Source organism: Solanum pennellii, chromosome 2 (assembly GCF_001406875.1).
Source record: "Solanum pennellii chromosome 2, SPENNV200".
NCBI classification, from domain to species: Eukaryota; Viridiplantae; Streptophyta; class Magnoliopsida; order Solanales; family Solanaceae; genus Solanum; species Solanum pennellii.
In genome coordinates this window covers 42,816,604-42,835,001 of record NC_028638.1, presented here as the reverse complement: position 1 = coordinate 42,835,001, position 18,398 = coordinate 42,816,604, and the positions used below count along the sequence as shown (strand labels likewise).

General features: G+C 31.2%; 2 protein-coding genes across 3 annotated transcripts; both read right to left on the bottom strand.

Moving 5' to 3' along the window:
* Nucleotides 1-98: 98 nt before the first annotated feature.
* LOC107009581 (lysine-specific demethylase JMJ18) lies at nucleotides 99-9,953 on the bottom strand. Of its 2 annotated transcripts, XM_015208923.2 has the most exons (13): nucleotides 9,693-9,953; nucleotides 9,453-9,532; nucleotides 8,105-8,250; nucleotides 6,079-6,150; nucleotides 5,596-5,673; nucleotides 5,032-5,511; nucleotides 4,706-4,930; nucleotides 4,210-4,371; nucleotides 3,369-3,737; nucleotides 1,978-2,683; nucleotides 1,768-1,871; nucleotides 1,073-1,273; nucleotides 99-695 (listed from the first exon to the last, which is right to left on the bottom strand). In XM_015208923.2, the coding sequence occupies exons 3-13, from the start codon at nucleotides 8,108-8,110 to the stop codon at nucleotides 333-335; spliced, it is 2,766 nt and encodes a 921-aa protein (XP_015064409.1). In that variant the 5' UTR covers nucleotides 8,111-8,250; nucleotides 9,453-9,532; nucleotides 9,693-9,953; the 3' UTR covers nucleotides 99-332. The 2 variants fall into 2 exon arrangements, with proteins under 2 accessions (XP_015064409.1, XP_027770171.1); XM_027914370.1 differs by lacking the exon at nucleotides 9,693-9,953 and having other exon boundaries at nucleotides 9,453-9,609.
* Nucleotides 9,954-16,528: 6,575 nt separating this feature from the next.
* Nucleotides 16,529-18,199, bottom strand: LOC107010578 (CASP-like protein 1B2). The gene is made up of 3 exons (XM_015209859.2): nucleotides 17,953-18,199; nucleotides 17,012-17,135; nucleotides 16,529-16,924 (listed from the first exon to the last, which is right to left on the bottom strand). Exons 1-3 carry the CDS (start codon nucleotides 18,174-18,176, stop codon nucleotides 16,685-16,687), a joined length of 588 nt encoding a protein of 195 aa, XP_015065345.1. The 5' UTR covers nucleotides 18,177-18,199; the 3' UTR covers nucleotides 16,529-16,684.
* Between the last annotated feature and the right edge of the window lie 199 nt (nucleotides 18,200-18,398).

The following is an 18,398-nucleotide window of genomic DNA, read 5'->3' as shown; positions in this document are numbered from 1 at the left end:
AGAAAAAGAACAAGGAGACATTTTTAACAACATAACAACTTATTTCAGGAAATTGAGATTTTTCCTTTTAAACTTTTTTTTTCCTCTGTAACTTTAACTTAAAAAACTTTTTTTTTTCTAGTTATATCAAAAGAAAGTAATATGCATTTGTTCTTTGCAGCCTATTCAAAAGCAAAAAAAACTTTTACTTCTATATATCATGAGCAACCGCAACTAACATCTCCTACGCGGCTCAACCCTTCCCCCTCCCTCCTCCTTATGTTAATATTTCAAAAGAATTAAGCTGATGAAGACAGCCTAACTAAGACCAAAGAATGAGAGATCCCAAAAATTTACACTTTCCTCAGGATCTCTTGACTCAATGTTGCAAATGCTATTCTCCACTCAGGGCTCGTCGATCCACTGCACAAGATCTTGTGCATTATTCTCAGTTCTTCTGGATCTGCTTTATTCAGAAGCCTCCTAAGCACTAACTGTAACTCGGTGTTAGATGAACTATAATCAGCATGTTCCTCCTCAGTAGCCACCTTGGTTCCAGAACACTGACCTCTTTCCATCACAGCAGATCTTGCCATGTCAACAGTACTCTCCGATGAACCTGAAGGCCCTTTGACAGTTACACACTCGTCCTTGAGTTTTAGCTTGTTGTTCCAGTACTCCAGACATTGATAGTTTGTATCAAGAGCTTCAATGGACTGTATACACCAGAGTTAGCACAATGTAAGAATAATTCACTTGGAAGGAAGTGTTTTACTTATTGAAAGAGTCAGAAATAAGAAAGCTGCATATGAAGAGATTCTTCTCAACAACGAAGAATGGATCCTAGGTTTCAAATAAGAAATGTGCGTAAGAATGTAAAACTAAAGTTGATAACAATAAGGTGATTCCGCTAATAAACCAATTACAAGATCACAAGATAGAAGCCTATTGTACTTGGTGGGATCCATTTTGTCTGGAAATGTCGCATTAATCCAAAATCGCATGTCAGATTATTCGTTGATCAAACTAAAGCCAGTAAATCACAAACTTGAAAGAGCAAAATCATGCACACAGCAACATAATATAGGTATACCTGAACTATCGGTGGGGAGAGTAACCCAAACATTCCGAGACCGTTGATGCTTTCTGTGTCAGGTTGCAATGGTGGCAAATCTTGCCTTCCTGGATTTAACTTCGTTGCTAGCTCTTCAAAGACTCTACGCGAGATCATTTCCCAGCATTTCTGCGCTGATGAACTCACAAAGTTCGTATCTGGACACTCTTCTAAGCTAACCTGAAATCAGAAACTCCAAGTAGACAATAATTAGCATCCAGCAAATTCATAGAAACTAGAATTCAAGTAGACAATCTTCATTTGCAAGGCCACTAACGAAAATTAAAAGGCAGAAGGCAAGGCGACAGCCACAATCATAAAATTTAAAAGCAGCATAATTGCAAATAGTTCTTGCATAAAAGGCCTAAAGGTTCTTTTGTATGAGCTCATAAACATGAAAAATTATTAACGAGAAGACTTAGAAAGGGTTAGTGGTGGACTAAGTTTTGGAGATCAAGTGCTAGATTCTTAGCTGCGACAAATAAAGTAAATGTACCTCCTCTGCACACAAAATAATATGAATTTTTCCTTACACACCCCTATGCAAAAATAATGAGAATAACTCACATATTTTTCTTCCAAGTACTAGCATATAATAACAGTAATCCTCATTATCCATTTTTTTTTTCTCAACTCGCATATTTTATCGGGCAAAGTTATGAATAACATTTTACCTTGAATAGAGGTCCAATGAGCCCACCATTCAGGATCTCACATATATAGCTACTAGTTATCTCGGGACTGCTGGCATCGAAGAACTTAACACGACTTCTAAATCCTGTTAAAGAGCATCAACATTGAAATATACAGTGAGACCATTGCAATTTGAATAAAATGTTGCATCAAATGAAAATTTCTTAGTATGATAAGTATATTCAACAAACCTATGGGGAATATTGCCTGCTTACTGCACCAAAGCTTTCCTGAGGCGATTGACCCTAACTTTAGAGGGTCAACATGGTACAAAAGTGTTCGTTCTGAAACCTTGGTGCTCAGGGGATCTATTTCTGAGTCAAATATTCCGTTTTGTTGAACACTAGGAGAACCCCTGGAAAGATCAACCCCAAATAACTTCTTGCCACTACTGTGACTCGAAGCATACGAGGTGGTTGCATCATCAGAGCATGAGCTGCACTGCTTCTTTGGATTATGAGTTTCTTCTCTCAACAAACCTGATAAGCTATCATTTTTCATCGAGGGATCCGTTTCCAATCCATCCCTCTCTGAATCCTGCTTCACAGAGTTATGCTGCCTCCTATTTAAAGAAAAATTATCAGGATCCTTGGAAGTCCATTGTTCAATGGCATCCAATTTCCCCTCCAATGCTTGTACCAGTGTGTTCAGTTCATCACTGTTGTAACGGACGAGAACAGTTTTGTTCTCTGGTTTGCAGGAGCACATTAGATTGGAGTGTTTAAGGCATGAAAACTGTCCCGGGGAACATTGGCATTTAACTGCGGACAGATGCAGGTCATAAAAGCAGGAAAAACATTCCTGCTCATCTTTCAAGCCAAAATCTTTGTCCATTGTCTGAAGTTGTACAAGCGGTAAAAGACGCTCCAGTCTTTCCTCCTCTATTTCAATTCTTCCCTATAAGTAAGAATAAAAACAAATTACTAAAACAATATGTGCTTCTTTTTCACTTCTAAGTATATGAATTTTTGTAATATTGCATCTGCATACATCCTTAAGAATTTAATTCTATGATAAGAAATCAATATGTAACAGACACCTTGCTGACTGGTCAATTCTTATTCCTTTAGGATGGCACTCTTAAAGTCGAGGGTACTTAATCATATTCTAACATGTGTTGTTTTTTTAAGGGATGTGCCCACAATTACCAAAAAAATCGCATTGAAGTGATTGAAGTTATTATTCTACTTGTAAAATAAACAAAACAGTTACCACAGTTCTACCTCTCCTTTCTTATCCTATGTTATTGTTGGTAAGTGTCAAAAGCGGAGGTGAATTCTGTACTTCAACCCAAACAAAATTTCATTTTGATAAAGAACTCAAATACAAGTTTACTTGTACCTGACAATGGAAAGTATAATTTTTTTGCTCGGAGGACAACAGAAAATTTCAAATGAAAACTAAAAGTACATCTAAGGGAGTTCATGCTGTACATACTTGGACCGGGAGGGCAGAACCTTACAACACCTTAGTAAAACTATCCCTAAAGTGTGAAGATACCTAATCTATGGAGTCAAACCACAATGACAGATGAATTCAAATAAACAACCATATGTTTTGACAGACGCATTCAGAAATTTACCTTAATAGCTTTAGTAAGCATGCCGTCCTTCCCACAGAAACTTCTCCATCTCAAGTTTATACTGTTAATATTCTTAACAGCTGAGAGCTCCCACAGTGCTCGGATAGCTTCACTAGCTGCTCCTATAAGCAACTTATCATGTGAAAGCGAGGTTTTACGACATTGCTTACTGTAGAGCTCCACAGCAGTTAGTCCATGCTCTAACCAATCAACAGGGCCTAGATTAACAGCCTCTGCGCAGTTGAACCCACAGTTAAATCCAGAATGATAGGCTCTTGGGAACGTGAGCACAAACTCCCCTGCGTTCTGAACAGCGCGGTACACTGGTACACCCTCTGACTTTAAAACTGAAGGAGACAACTGAGTCACCTGAAAGAGAGAATAATAAGTTTGACAGGAGTATGAGCGCATATTATACCATTCAAACAATCAAGAAATTGCCAATGCACTGGAAATAGATTAGTGGACTGAAGGGAAGACGGATTAACACAAAAAAAGAATCTTGATGGCAATTGGTACAATTTACAGTTAAAATTATCAGAATAGAATGTCAGGTGTTTCACATGTGATGAGCCAAACATTATGTTACAATATTCACATCGGTTAGTTGATGAGCAGACTTGGAAATTAGGTGAAGTTTATTGATAAGGAAAAGGGACTTGTAAGTTGAAAACAGTAACTCGTAACTAGATGAGGTTTATAAACAGAAAAAGGAGCTTGCACAGCTTATCATTGCCCGATTTAGTTGATTAGAACCTATAAAAGTCTTTGTAGATGTGACTATTTCTCAAATACAATAAGGATGACTAGTGCTTGATCAAGATTTAACTTGTATACTTACTAGTTCGTGAAGCAAATCAGGTTGTTCCTCAAACAGATCTGGCAAATGCTTTCTCATTGCATCCTCCAGGGCTGCAGCATGACTTCCTGGCACTCCATACCAAATCTTTGGTTCACCCCAATGCATATAATTCAGAGAATAAAGATGGTGGTCCTCAACATGCTTTAAGAAATCAGATAAAAGGAAATAAGTATATAGCGAATATAAAGCAAATAACTTGATCTAATAATAATGAAAGAAACCAAGAAAAGAAAGAGAAGTAAGGGGGGAAAAGAAAGATAGACCTATGACCCAAGATGTTCCCTCAAAAAATAGCCGTCAGTAACAATAAATACTTGGAGACAAAAGATGAATACAATTTAGGTTTAAATGTATAGGATGCAACAAAGGAAGAACTCATAAATGCACAGAGTTTGCTATCTTCGATAAGTTCAATTGGTCAACTATGCATTAAGATTAAGCTGAATGCTTAGATAAAAAAGTTTTCATGACATACCCAACAAAATGATGAGAAGCACATTCCAATATACAGCCATGGGACTAGAACTCCTGAGATATTGTTCTCCTCAAAGCACAATACAGAACACGGCAGGCGCGGTAAGTTGTTTAAGTTCCAACCAGAAGTCGCATACTGATCTAAAGTACTAGATTTTGGAGATGAAGATTCAAGAGGGAATCCACTGCCAAATACTCCAGTTTCCAGATCAGCTCCATATAACACCTATTCATCAGATGAAGGCCAAACATTTAGTCTTATCCAACCAGTGAGCATGTAATAGATATATCAAAAGACAAAGTAAATATCAAACTAGATTTCCTTACCTCAACTTCATCTGTTGGATTCTCAACGATGCGCCAATACTCACCTTCAATTTCTTCAATGGAGGGTTTCCAAACCTCAGTATCCTTCATCCTAAAATATAACTCTTTAAAATCTTTGGAAAATGTCTGAAATTCCTCAAATGTGAAGTCAGATCCTGACTGAAACCCAAACTTGTCATCACTACTGTCTGAATGAGTATTTGATTCAGAACCTAGAGATCTAGGTTGTCTCCTTGTTGATCCTGTCTTTGAGTGCAATCGTCTTTTCCTCTTCCTGGTTTTTTTCTTTTTCATGGGCTCCCTATTCTGAAGTAAATCAACTTGCTGGATTCGAGTCGAGAACTTAGCACATTCCCACACATTCTTCTCTCTAAGTGGACAGGGTGGACTCCAAGAAGCAGGTGGTATAATCTTGCATATACCATATTTCTGTGCGTTGTGGCGAATGCTTGCAATATAACCAAGTGGATCTTTGAACTCCTATAATTTAACCACAGGATGAGCTTAACCACTGGCTTTATGCAATCAAAAGGGAATATAATAACTCTTTAACGTGACAATTACCTCATCATTTGGATAGTACACGGGAGCTTCCTCTAAGATGGGCCTACGTGCTTCACCAGGACTCCATATTGCTGATTCCTGTTCCAGAACAAGAAAGATGTAGAGAGAGAGAGAGAGAGAGAGATCATTTGACTGCCAGGATAAGGGTGAAATAAACTATTGAAAACTTACCACTTACCCACCCCACCTCCCTAATCCCCTACCCTGCTCACCTCGTGGAAAAATGCATTAGACAGCAATGGAATCATACTTAAAATAGAGGTTAGAAATTAAACTAAAATTTTGATGAGTTAATTATCAAAGTGGATTATCAACATCCAGCAGATGCCAAGAAATGAGAACACATACACAAATATGCTGCCTAGGACATCAAATGTGGAGAATGGGAACGTTTTTTTATACACATAGATACTAATCATATTTCTGCAAGCCACGCGATGATGAAACCACATTGAGAAGGACTTATAGATATGTCAATTTTACCTTCCGCCTACGAGAGCTTCCTGAACTTTCAATGTTATTTTCACCTTTTGGAGCCTGTCTAGAAGGATGTCCCTGCAAGAGAAGGCAAAAGAATTAAATTTGAATCAGATGAATGAATGCAGTCTTGAAATGAGTTCTTCTTCAGAATCAAATGTGATGAGAAATTTTCTTTTAGTCAAAAAGCATTAAAAAATAAATCGTTTCAAATTTGTTTAGCTATGCCTTGAAGCATGTAAGATCTTGCCAGTACGGAGTACAATATAAAACTGTGTAGGACGAGAGCAAACGAATAAAAATGGATATACCAGTGTACATGTCATCAGTCAGACACCTAGCCTAAATATTTATGAAATAACTATGATGGGGTCTTTGTAAAGGCAAACAAAAGAATAATGGAAATTCTGCAAAAGGTGGAACCTTTTGTAACGTATGGGTATGTATCCTTGATTTCTTTTTGCTGCGATGGCATTCACTCATTCATCACTTTACGGGATATCATTGGATCACACAACCTCTTATCAGTTAATACCAGTTATGCTTGCTGGGAGAGGAGACCTTTTCAAAGATTTTCCCTAATTTCACCTTAGTAATATTTATTAGATGATCTGTCCCAGTGACTAAGTACGGACCAGTTCATAAGTTAAATCTAGTTCCACAAAAGCTCCCTATCCTCTGAAGGGATTAATCACATGGTTTCTTTTCTAATCATAAGTTCCTACCTAGTTGAGGGATCAAAAGAACGAGAAAACATGAATACAGTTTATTGCAAGATATGAGACAAAGCACTTAAAAGTTTTAAGAGAAATACAGTTTATTAACGAAATGGATCTTGGGCCTAACTCAACCCAAAAACTAGCTCAAGAGGTGAGCATTGCCCAAGCCATATAAAGAAATTACCCGTCCCTTGTTCATCAGATGTGGGACTTTTCAACACCCCGTCACAGCCAAGAGCGGGAATCTGAACAATGGGTAATTTAACATGGGGGTCCAACATCGGAAAACTGATACCATGTTAAAGAAATGGATTTTGGGTCCGACTCCACCTTAAAAATTAGCTCAAGAGGTGAGGACTACCTAAGCTATGTAAAGAGACCACCCATCCCTTTTTCATCCTATGTTGGACTCTTCAACAACCCCCACGCACAGGACTTGCATATCTGGAATGTGGACAATTTAATATGAGGCCTAACATCGAGAAACAAGAATCATTACAAAAAACAGGTCAAAAACTGATGGACTTGACTCCCGTAATTTCTCAACTTGATTTTTAATCGAGGACATCCATTGGTTTTCTTAAATTAAAATCAGTATAATTTTATTTTAAAAAATGACTGATCGGAAATACATACATATATATATATTGGAACAATTTTACCACTACACCATACATGCTCTTTGATGACATACTTCTATTGTTTTTAATTTATACTCCAAAACTGCAATTTTGCACTTAATAATCGACAGAGTCCCTCAATTTTTGCAAATAAAAAATAAAAAATCAAGGCTCTCTGACAGAAAATAAACGGACATCTGTTGGTTTTATTTAAAAAATTAAAATTAATTTTTTTTTATTGAAAAACAGACAGAGTCCGTCGACTTTTACCTTTTTTTAAAGTAGTGAATTGAGATTGGTCCTACTATGATACCATGGAAATGGATCTTGGCCCTAAATCAACCACAACCATATGAAAAGACCACTAATCCTTTTTATACCCAATGTAGGACTCTTCAACACCCTGACTAGTTCAACAGGAAATCCCGACAAAGCGTTTAGGGCCATCTTACATCCCAAAATGTTTTTTTTTACTTGCGTGCAGTTTAATCAGTCCTCGAGATATCCAATTCTTTCTTTACAAATCACTCAATCACATAAACCGAGATCTAAACAAGTACAGATCTTAACTACACATATAGGGTAAAGGAGACGTGATATATCCAAGAAGAAGATAGATACGGGAAAGAAATTAACGCGTCAAAATCAGTCAAAATACAAAAACAAATTAAAAATCAAAGTCGAGATTCAAACCTTCATGCTCCTTTTTCAGATTGCACGCCAATGCACGGAACCTAATTTTATGCCTGAAGGATGGTGTAACCTCGCTCTGAAGATGACAAATCCACAGTTTATGGAATTCAGAAATTTGTATTGATGATACAGATAACAATTTTCAACTGTCAACACAGAAAAAAGACAAGGTAAGGAAAAACGGAAGATAATTGATATAAATGACCATTTTACGAGAATCTTCCAAGGATTACCGCTAACTTAAATAAACAGGTAGTGGAAGAGAAAACAAATTTATTCAATGCATGAACTATTATTTACATCTCCCTTAGTAATTCAAGATACTGAAAATTTCTAATTTTGCATTTTTAGGGAATATGCTTGGCCATGCAGGTAGCGTGCCTTGGCCGTGCGCCACCCACGTTCTCTTTATATCAATATATTGACCAGCATTTTCAAAATTTAATGGTGATTTAATATTCAATGGAAACACGGACTTATAGAATGGAAAATTCTATGCCTTCAATGCATTTAGAAGTGAATTATGAATTCTCCAAATCAATCATACAAATCTTTAGTGCTACCTTTGTGCAGTTTAGCTACGTTAATTAGTGATTACACCTCCTGCGCCAAATAAGATTAATGACCTAATTCTGACTAAGCTACTCGCGATCTCTCACCGCTTTCAAGTTCCTAGGGAAGGGACTTAGGATAGACAGGCAAAACCGTGCATCAAAACCATTAATTCTAAGTTGACCTAATCGGGATTGTTGAAGCTAGAATCCATAAACTCGAGTAAATTCTTCAGAGGACACAAAATGCATCAAAATACAAGCAGTTCTCTTATATGGCAATACTAGACTGGCGAGACAAGAGAGAAAGCTTAGAAAGTAGTAAGGTGTCAATGGCGCTTGCCTAACAGGTAATGACTATATACCGCTTATATATTGAACATATCTTCACACTCAATGGAGTCATTTCGATACAACCTAGAAGAAACTTACAAAAAACCAAACATGGATAATCGGTAGCAGAATGATTGACTAGATCATTTACTTCAGTACGGAAGAACCCCTATACGAAGAAGCCAAAAGAGAGTTCAAACATCTACATTAAAAAAAAAAAATTATCATACATAAAAATATAAATTTAACCATGAATAAACCGTGAAATTTTCCATCAAACCCCCTCGGCCCTACCAAACTCCGCCCCAGACCCCACCCCCACCACAAAAAAACAGAACTTTTCTGTACAAACTTCAGGAAAATGGCATTTTAAATCACAAATATTACAATGCATTTAACAAAATGAAAGACAATTAAACAATGCAATAAACACAGATTAAATACAAAAGATTGAAGCTTTATACCTCCAAGATCATAAAAAAAAATCAGCTAACTGAAGCTCTAATCACTGATTTAATCCAATTCAACCCTAAATTAACCAAACCTGCAAAGACAACAAATTCAGTCAAAATTCATTAAAACAAAATTCTTGAATTTAATATGCATTACTCATTCAACTGCAAAAAAACTATAAACAGAAAAATAAATATATTAACAGAAAACCCCAAAATTAAAAAAAAACAAACAGAGAAGCAATTATATACCAAATTAAACCTTCTCTGTAATCAATGATTCACGTAAGAAAATTCTTGTACTCACAGAATCAAGAACAAATTATTCAGACCTCAAATTTCACCAAATTAAATTCCAAACAAAATAAAAAAAGAAGAAAAAAATCAAATCTTTTTTACTTAAATCTAATAAAGGAGATAAAATCAATAGGTAAAAATCAAATCTTGGAAAACTGGGTAAATTTAAGGAATAGTTACAAAATACCCAAAAAAAAAAAGAAAAGAATATGAATAGGAAAGACTCAACAAATTCAATTAAATTTTTAAAAAATTATAATAAAATCAAGAAATCCCCAAAAAGACACCAATTTTTATATATTTATAAATATATCTTCATGGTTTTTTTTTTTTTTACTAAACACATACTACGTGATGTACATTACATAACAAGAAAGCCCCAGACTGAAGAAAAGAATAACAAAAAAATATATAAAATAAAATTACCTCAAAAATAACAGTTCCTTAATTCCTCTAATGGAGTTAATAAAATATTGAGTATTTGACTTTTTATAGTTTATAGTTTATAGTAATTAATAAAATGTATATCCAACTTATACTTTAATTGGGAAAAGATTATTCATTATTTATAGTTAAAAAAACTATATTTATTATTTTGTTCGGAAAAGGAATTATATTGCTGCTTATAAATTATATTATCAGTTCAAAAAAGTATTTAAGATTATTCTATTTTTAAATAAATAATTTAACAAAAAAAATATAATATTTAAATTAGAAAATATATATTAAAAAAAACGAGTAATTTGGATCTTGAAAGAGAGAGACTATTGAAAACGTGTTTCTGTTTTTATCAGTCAGAGAAAGAAAAATTGTGCGTTGAGAAGTGAATGGCTAAACTTATGTGGAAAAATTCCATTTCTTTTTCTTTTTTATTTTTTTAGTCAAATTTTATATTAAAATACGTGGTGTAATTTTAACTTATCGAAGAGATGATCTTAAATAAGAGATTGTTAAGCGTGTAAAATATGATAGGAGGTTAGTTGGTAATAGTATATTGTATTTCTTTATCCTTCTTCTAGACAGTTTTTGGATTGATTGTTTATAAAAAAAATAGCAATCTACCTCTACAGTAAAGGTAATGTGTGTGTGCGCGTACGTGCGTGTGTACATCGTGTATTATATTCTCCTCAAACTTCACTTTATAAACCTATATTAAGTCTATTATTATCGTTTTTAATGTGAAAAAAATATTTACGAAAAAGATAAAATTGCTCAGCTTTAATGTGAAGTAAAAGCTCAAAAACTATTCTATTACTTTTGCTTCTATTTATTCCTTTTCTAGACTGTTTTGAATTATTTTTCTTGAATTGATGGTCTATCAAATATAACAATTTTGATTTTATAATAAAAGTCAGGTGTGCGTGCATACCTCGTGCTTTATATCCTCCTCAAATTTCATTTTATGTAACTATACTAAATCTATTATCATCGTTTCTGATGTGAAAGAAGTATTTACGGAAAAATTAAAGTTGTTCAACTGTGAAGTGTGTGTGTGTGTATATATATATAGTTTTGCTTCTGTTTATTCTATATTTAGATTCTTTTTCTTGAATCAATGGTTTATCAAAAATAACAATTCTTCCTCTAGAGTAAAGATAAGGTGTGCATGCGCATAATATCGTGCATTATTTCCTCTTCAAACTTCACTTTATAAAACTATATTAGATTTATTATTGTCGTTTTTAATGTGATAAAGGTATTTATCAAAAAAAATAAAAATTCTTCAATTTTGAAGTAAGAATTAACTTTATAAAAAATGTACAATAACAATAACAACATATATCTAGTGCGGTCTCCTACACTAAAATTTATATTAAAAATATATATTCATCAAATTACAATTAACAATAACTTTATTTCAAATAATTTAACTCTTTAATAAATATTTTAAATATTTTTGAGAAGTCCGAACAAAATATTCCTATTAGAATGGACATCTTTTTGCCGCAAATTAGAGCCAAAGACAAGTAGCATTTGACCATGACAATTTTCTTTGAATAGATTTCATTACCTTTTCAGAAGTTGTCAAAATGATTTTAATGAATTATTTTAATAGTCAAATCTCAAATCAATGTTTTTAAAATGATTTTTATAAGCATAAAAACAAATAAGGAGTAAGAATAATGATTTATATATCATAAGATCCCAGTTAAAATCATTGGTTTTGATATATAAAATTGTTTAAAATCTATTTGAATCTCTTAGAAATAAAGTTTCGATTTCATAAATTAGACGTCTTGTTATTATATGTTCATGTTTAACAAAAGGAGATTTTTTTTTTCTTTACCCTCCTTTTCTCTTATAATGGAAAATATAAGACTTAGAGCGGATTTATTAGAAAACTATCGATCAAATTTTTTTTTATCCTTCGTGCGATAATTCTTTTACGAATTATTTTCATGTTAGGTTTAATTTTTTCATTAGTGTAAGAACAAACAAGGAATAAGGATGTCGAAATGTGTACCTTAGAGTTACCAAAATCACTTATCTTTCTAGCAAAAGGATTGCCACTAATCTGTAAAAAAAAAAAAAAAAAAATGAGATGAGAATTAATCCATGTGTTACTTTGTGTTTCTATTTCGCAAAAGTAGAAATATTCTCCTTCAAATATATATATATATATATATATAAGAGCGACTTTAATTAGAAAACTATCAAGAAAAATATAGTACGCTTCTCCTTACATTGTTTGTCTCTTCTATCATATATATATATATATAGAGAAAAACTATCAATCGAAAAATATTTCATGTTTTTCCTTTTTTATCTTTGTACGCGGTAATTTTCTTTAAGAATTATTTTGATAGTTAAATTTCATATTATTTTTTTAATTATTTTAATAGGTGTAAGGATAAAAAAGGAAATAAAATGATCAATTATGTATCTTAAAATCGTAACAAAATTATTGATCTTACTATTAAAGAATATATAAATATATGAGAGCGGAGTTAATTAGAAAAGTTATTGATCAAAAAACTTTGCACGTATTTTCAATTTTTGTCTTTTTGTACAATAGTTTTTTTAGAATTTTTAGGTAGCGTTTTTATATTATATTATATTCAAACGAATTAAATCAAACCCATTTTAAGCATAAAAAGATCATGCTATGTATATTTTTTTCCTTTAATTAATTTTATTAATACAAATTTAAATTAATCGCGATATAAATTTAATATTGGAAGTGAACCCACGTACGCACACGGTTTGTGACAAGAATTAACCAATGGGTCAGTACCAGGTGGGGCCCCAATAAAGTACTATTTCATGTGGGCCCACTTTGGAACATGATTCTAATGACGTGGCACTTCTATAACCCATTTAAAGTACTTTTTTGTTTTAAGAATTAACTTTAGGTACTATGTTAGTCTGTTAAAAATTAAAAAAATGAGTACAATGGTGTTAATTAATTTTATCAATACAAATTCAAATTAATCGGGATATAAATTTGTTAGATAATTAGAATTATAAAATGTTAGAATTATAGCTTCTAATCAGCTATTAAGCGATTATGTAATATTTAAGATTTGAGAATATGCATCAACATATTGAATGGAAACGATTATATTTTTGTGTAATATTTTTTTGTGAAATTTTTTTTCGATAATTCTACCTCGTAAAGAACAACTAAAAGTTAAAACAATTAGCTCGAATATTTGACCAAAAGAAAAAGAGATTTTTTTTTATAAATATTTTTCAATTCAAAATAATTATCTTTGTCGATCCATTTACTTTGATGTTTATTAAAAGTAATTATTCAACTACATAGCTTCATTATAACATCAACGTGATGATAATATGATGTGACGTCAATATGTTATTTGTTGTATTTTCTTCTTTCACTTTTTTCACCTTTTATGTTTGTTTTATTTTTCATAATTAAATTAACACATCTTTTGTCTAATATTTTTTATTCTTTTATATTTTATATTAACAAAAAATAACTTATAGTACCTTTTTTTCGTATATCAACTATAAAAACTAGGTGATTTTAACAAATTTAGTAAGTATAAAAATATATAAAGAGGAAAAATAATGAATTGTATATCTTAAAATCGACACACATATTGTACGTTAATTTTGCTATCAAAATGATTGCTTTAAATATGAACCTCTTGAAAATCATATATATATTTATATAAAAAAGAAAATCTTAGACCTGTCTATGTGGCGCCACATAAATTAGAATTTCTTTTTAAATTTATTTATTTCAAAAGCTAGTCTTCTCCTTTCATGAAAATTTGTGACTTCAATGAAGAGTTGTGCCTTTTATATAGAGTTATAACTTTAACGAAGAGTTGCGACTTTAACGAAGAGTTGCACCTTTCATGAAAAGTTACGATTTTAATGAAGAGTTGCAACTTTTATGAAAAATTCTGACTTTTTATAAAAGGTTATGACCTTTCGGAAAGATCACAACTTTTTCAAATAGTTTTAACATTTTTGATAAGGCACGATAAATATTTGTGTACTAGCCCTTTGTTGTATATAAATAGAGGGATTTCCTCTCATTTTATAACAACGAAAATTCTAAATCTCTTCTTCTTCGTCACAACTAATTTTTTGTGTGCTTTGTTCCTGTTAAGTGGCTCACTGATGTCGTTGCTTATGTTATAGATCTTGGTATGTTTTTTACAGTTATTAATTTGTGCTTATGTTATTAAGGATAAATGATAAGATAAAAAAAATCATTTTCCTTTACATTATTAATATTTGTTATCACGTAATTTTGTATATGAGATAATTTAGTTAGAAAAACTTCCGATCAAAAAACATGTGTTCATTTTGATATCTTTGCGCGCTAGTATCTTTTAAAAATTATTTTGATATTCGAATTTCTTATTATATTTTTATATATATATATATATATAATTGTAAGCTAGATAAAGAAGAAAAATAATGAATTGTGTATCTTAAAATTACAACAAAAACACTGATCTTGCTATCAAATGAATCAATCCAAATCCACTTTGAATCTCTTTGAAATTAGATGTGTTGTTGTTGTGTGTTTCTGTTACAGTAAAAGAGAAATTAAAAAAGTTACTGATAGAAAAACTTTGCACGTATTTTTATTTTTATTTTTGTATAATAACTTTCTTTAGAATCCCTAGGTAATTCTTTTGTGATATTATCTCTTAAAAGAAATTCAATCATGATTGAATTTCTTTTTTCTGTTTTTTCAATGCAAATAATTATTTTTATCGATTCATTTATTTTGATGTTCATCCAAGTAATTGTCTAACTGTCCAGATCCAGTGTTTTTTAGCGCGACACGACATTCACGTTACATGATGTCAGTATTATAATCGAATTTTTCTCTTATTTTCTTCTTTCATGTTTTCCTTCTTCTATTAAATTTTTTTTTTCATAATTTAATTACACACACGTTTTTACGAATCTATTTTATTCTATATTAACAACAATGACTTATAAAGTATCTTTTTTTTCTATATCAATTATCAAAAAACTAGTTGATTTTAGCAAATGTCATATTAAATCAATAGCAATTCTGGTATATTGTTGGTCATATAATATGATACCTATGAAATATATAAGGCCAAATACATAAACATGTTTCTAAACTTGTTAATTTTTTCCTCTCGGGTATCTCAGTTATGCTATTTTCTTATTGAATCATTGAACAACTCATAATTTGTTCTTTTTAAATAAACATCGTTGACTGATGTGGAATCAGATTTTGTGAGGGGTATTGATAGATGACACATATTTTGTTCCAAACTCATTATTCCAATTGATAATGAAAATGTTCGAAAATATTTGTGTTTTACTTGAAGTCATTTGAACACATTAGAAAACAAATGAGATCCATATAGTTTTTCTTCATTCCTTCAATCAAAATCATTACGATACTAACATAATTGAATGCATTTACAATAGAAAAGCTGATCAAAATCAACCAACAGTTTTTAGAAGGAATAAATTATGGGTGATTCAATAGGAAAATGACGTAGTTGAGATACCTGAGAGAAAAAATCAAACTAATTTAGGAATCTATTTATGAGTTCGGCCAACATATAACGTATACTAACAAACTATCATAGTTGATTGGTTCATGTGTTTAGAATATACTATTCATTTCTTTATGATATTCATATGACATATCATATTCTAAAGAAGAAGTTCCCATTGAAGAAGAAAAAAGAACTACAATAAATAAAATTTAAGCTTAATATTGATCTTTTAATTTTTTTTTATATCATTATTAGCAAGTCAATTTTTCTGAAAGCAATTACAATAATAAAATAGTCATATTTTAGATATAAATGTTTTCTAATTTGCAAATGAGAAAAAAAGTATTGAAAAATATTTTTTATTAATTTTAATTTTAATAAATAATTTAGTATTCTAATATTTTTCTTAGAAATATCATTTCTTATGGACAGTTTATGTAAATTACTCAAAAAAAAAAAAGTTATCCCAAAACCTCTAACTACTGTAGGACATTATATATTTTGTATAATTTTATTTATAATTTATTTTAACGATGCGTAATTTTGGAGAAAGGACAAGATAACAAATTGTATGATAATGATATACTCCGTACGTCCGGTATTATTTGTCATGATTTCTATTTTTAGAGTTAAACTATAAATATTCTGACTAACATTTTAAGATGTATTTTTTTTCAAAAAATTATAATTTATAGTACTTTTCATATAATTTTAGAATATCTAACTTTTTTTTGTTTAAAATATCGAATTAATATGATTTAATTTATCTTTAAAAATTAATCAAATTGATTTTTAATAAGCGTACAACATGACAAACATTTCCGGACGGAGAAAGTTAATGCATTAAAGCCAATACGAAAATTTCATTAAAATGAACATTACATTAAGAGGACATTACAATACAACAATCGAAAACCATACAAGTTTTTTTTTTTTTTTGAATAAAAAAAAATGAAATGACAATTAGGATATTCTTGATTAAGGAATATTAATGGCACAATTATTGACGTTTTTAAGCTTAATTATATTAATTGCAGTAGTAATTATCATTAAGAGCAAACCAATAAAAGAAGCAATAATAGCTCCTTCACCATGGTTACAAAATGTATAAAATTTATCACAAATTTTATTCCATCTTGCATGAGAATTTCCATTCCTACCAAGTTGTCCCATAAATGCTGCTGAACTTGATCCACCAGAGATTAATGCCACATTTATCTATCATAATACAAGAGATTAATTAATAATATTAATTGAAAAATTAAAAAAAAAAAAGAGTACTTAATTAATTAATTAATTAATTACCATGTCTAGGATTCCAATTACATAAAATCGTAGTCCCTTGTAATCATATTTATTTCCAATAAAACAAAATGCTAGCATGAGGAGGTTATGGAGACTACCTAGTCCGTTTGCTATAACAAAGAACCTGCGTTCACAGAAAAATCATTTTTAAAAATATATTTGAGAAAAAAAATAACGTTGAACTTTTTTTTAATCGATAGATTAACAAAGCACATATATAAGATAAATAACATTTTTATACACTACATGATTTCTTATCATTGAACTAAATCTTGGCACTTCTACAATGGCTATTTCCATAGATAATTGACTGAAATGATGAGAAAAAGAAAAAATAATGTTTCATGTGTCTTATATTAGTTGATCACTTTCACGTATATTAAGAAATTAAAAATAAGAAGATAATTTTACTAATTCACCTCTTAAAAAAATTCTCGAGAATTTTACTGACAAAGGTGAACACTTTTAAAAAGAAGTAATTACAAGGGTAATTGGATAAATTTAAGTAATGCTTTCTTGATTTAGTAAGATAGACACCTATATTTAGTAAAATGATCAAATAATATGTGGAGTGAGTAATGTTTTCATATGCAAAAAATTAGAATGTTTTTCACTATTTCAGTGGGAATCTGTTTTCCACCATGCATTTTTCAACTAGCTGATTCAATGAGAAATCAATAGGAAAATAAGGTTCTACAATACGATTCTTCACTGAATTTGTGACGGAAAAAACCATTGTTTCTAGTAGTATGGTGACCTGGTATACACTAGGTGATCATTTCTTATCATTTGTCCAAAATCTTAATGGACAAAGTTGCTCGATACATTTATGCTAGTAGAAAATAACAAAGTACCTCATAAGATCAATCAAAATACGCAGAAACTTACTCAAACGCCACATTTATATACTATATAAAAAAAAAGAAGTAGAAAGGGCTTACACAAAAGCTGGAGTATGCTGGAACTTAGCATTGAGAGTAGCTTGAATAGGAGTGGTACCAATAGTGGCAACAACAATAGTTTTCTTTTGGTTGTTAAGTGCCATAACTAATGTTGCTGAAATTGTTGCACCAAATGCCAATAACCTCAACAATGGCATCACCCAATTATAGTATTCCTTAGACTTAGCCACATCTATTTTTTGTCCATTTCCTTCTTGAGCCATTTTGTATAATATGTTTTGTTTTTCATCCTACTGACACTTTATATAGAAAGAGTCATCAAATTAGGTTAATCAGTTGGTGGGAAATGGAAGGTTTTTGTATGAAGTATGCAACAAGTTTAGACATAATCTTCAAGTAGGTATATGCAGTGTCTGAGCTAGATAGGGACTAGGGGTTCATCCGAGCATTGTTTAATGAAAAGTTAACACTATTTATATATAGTT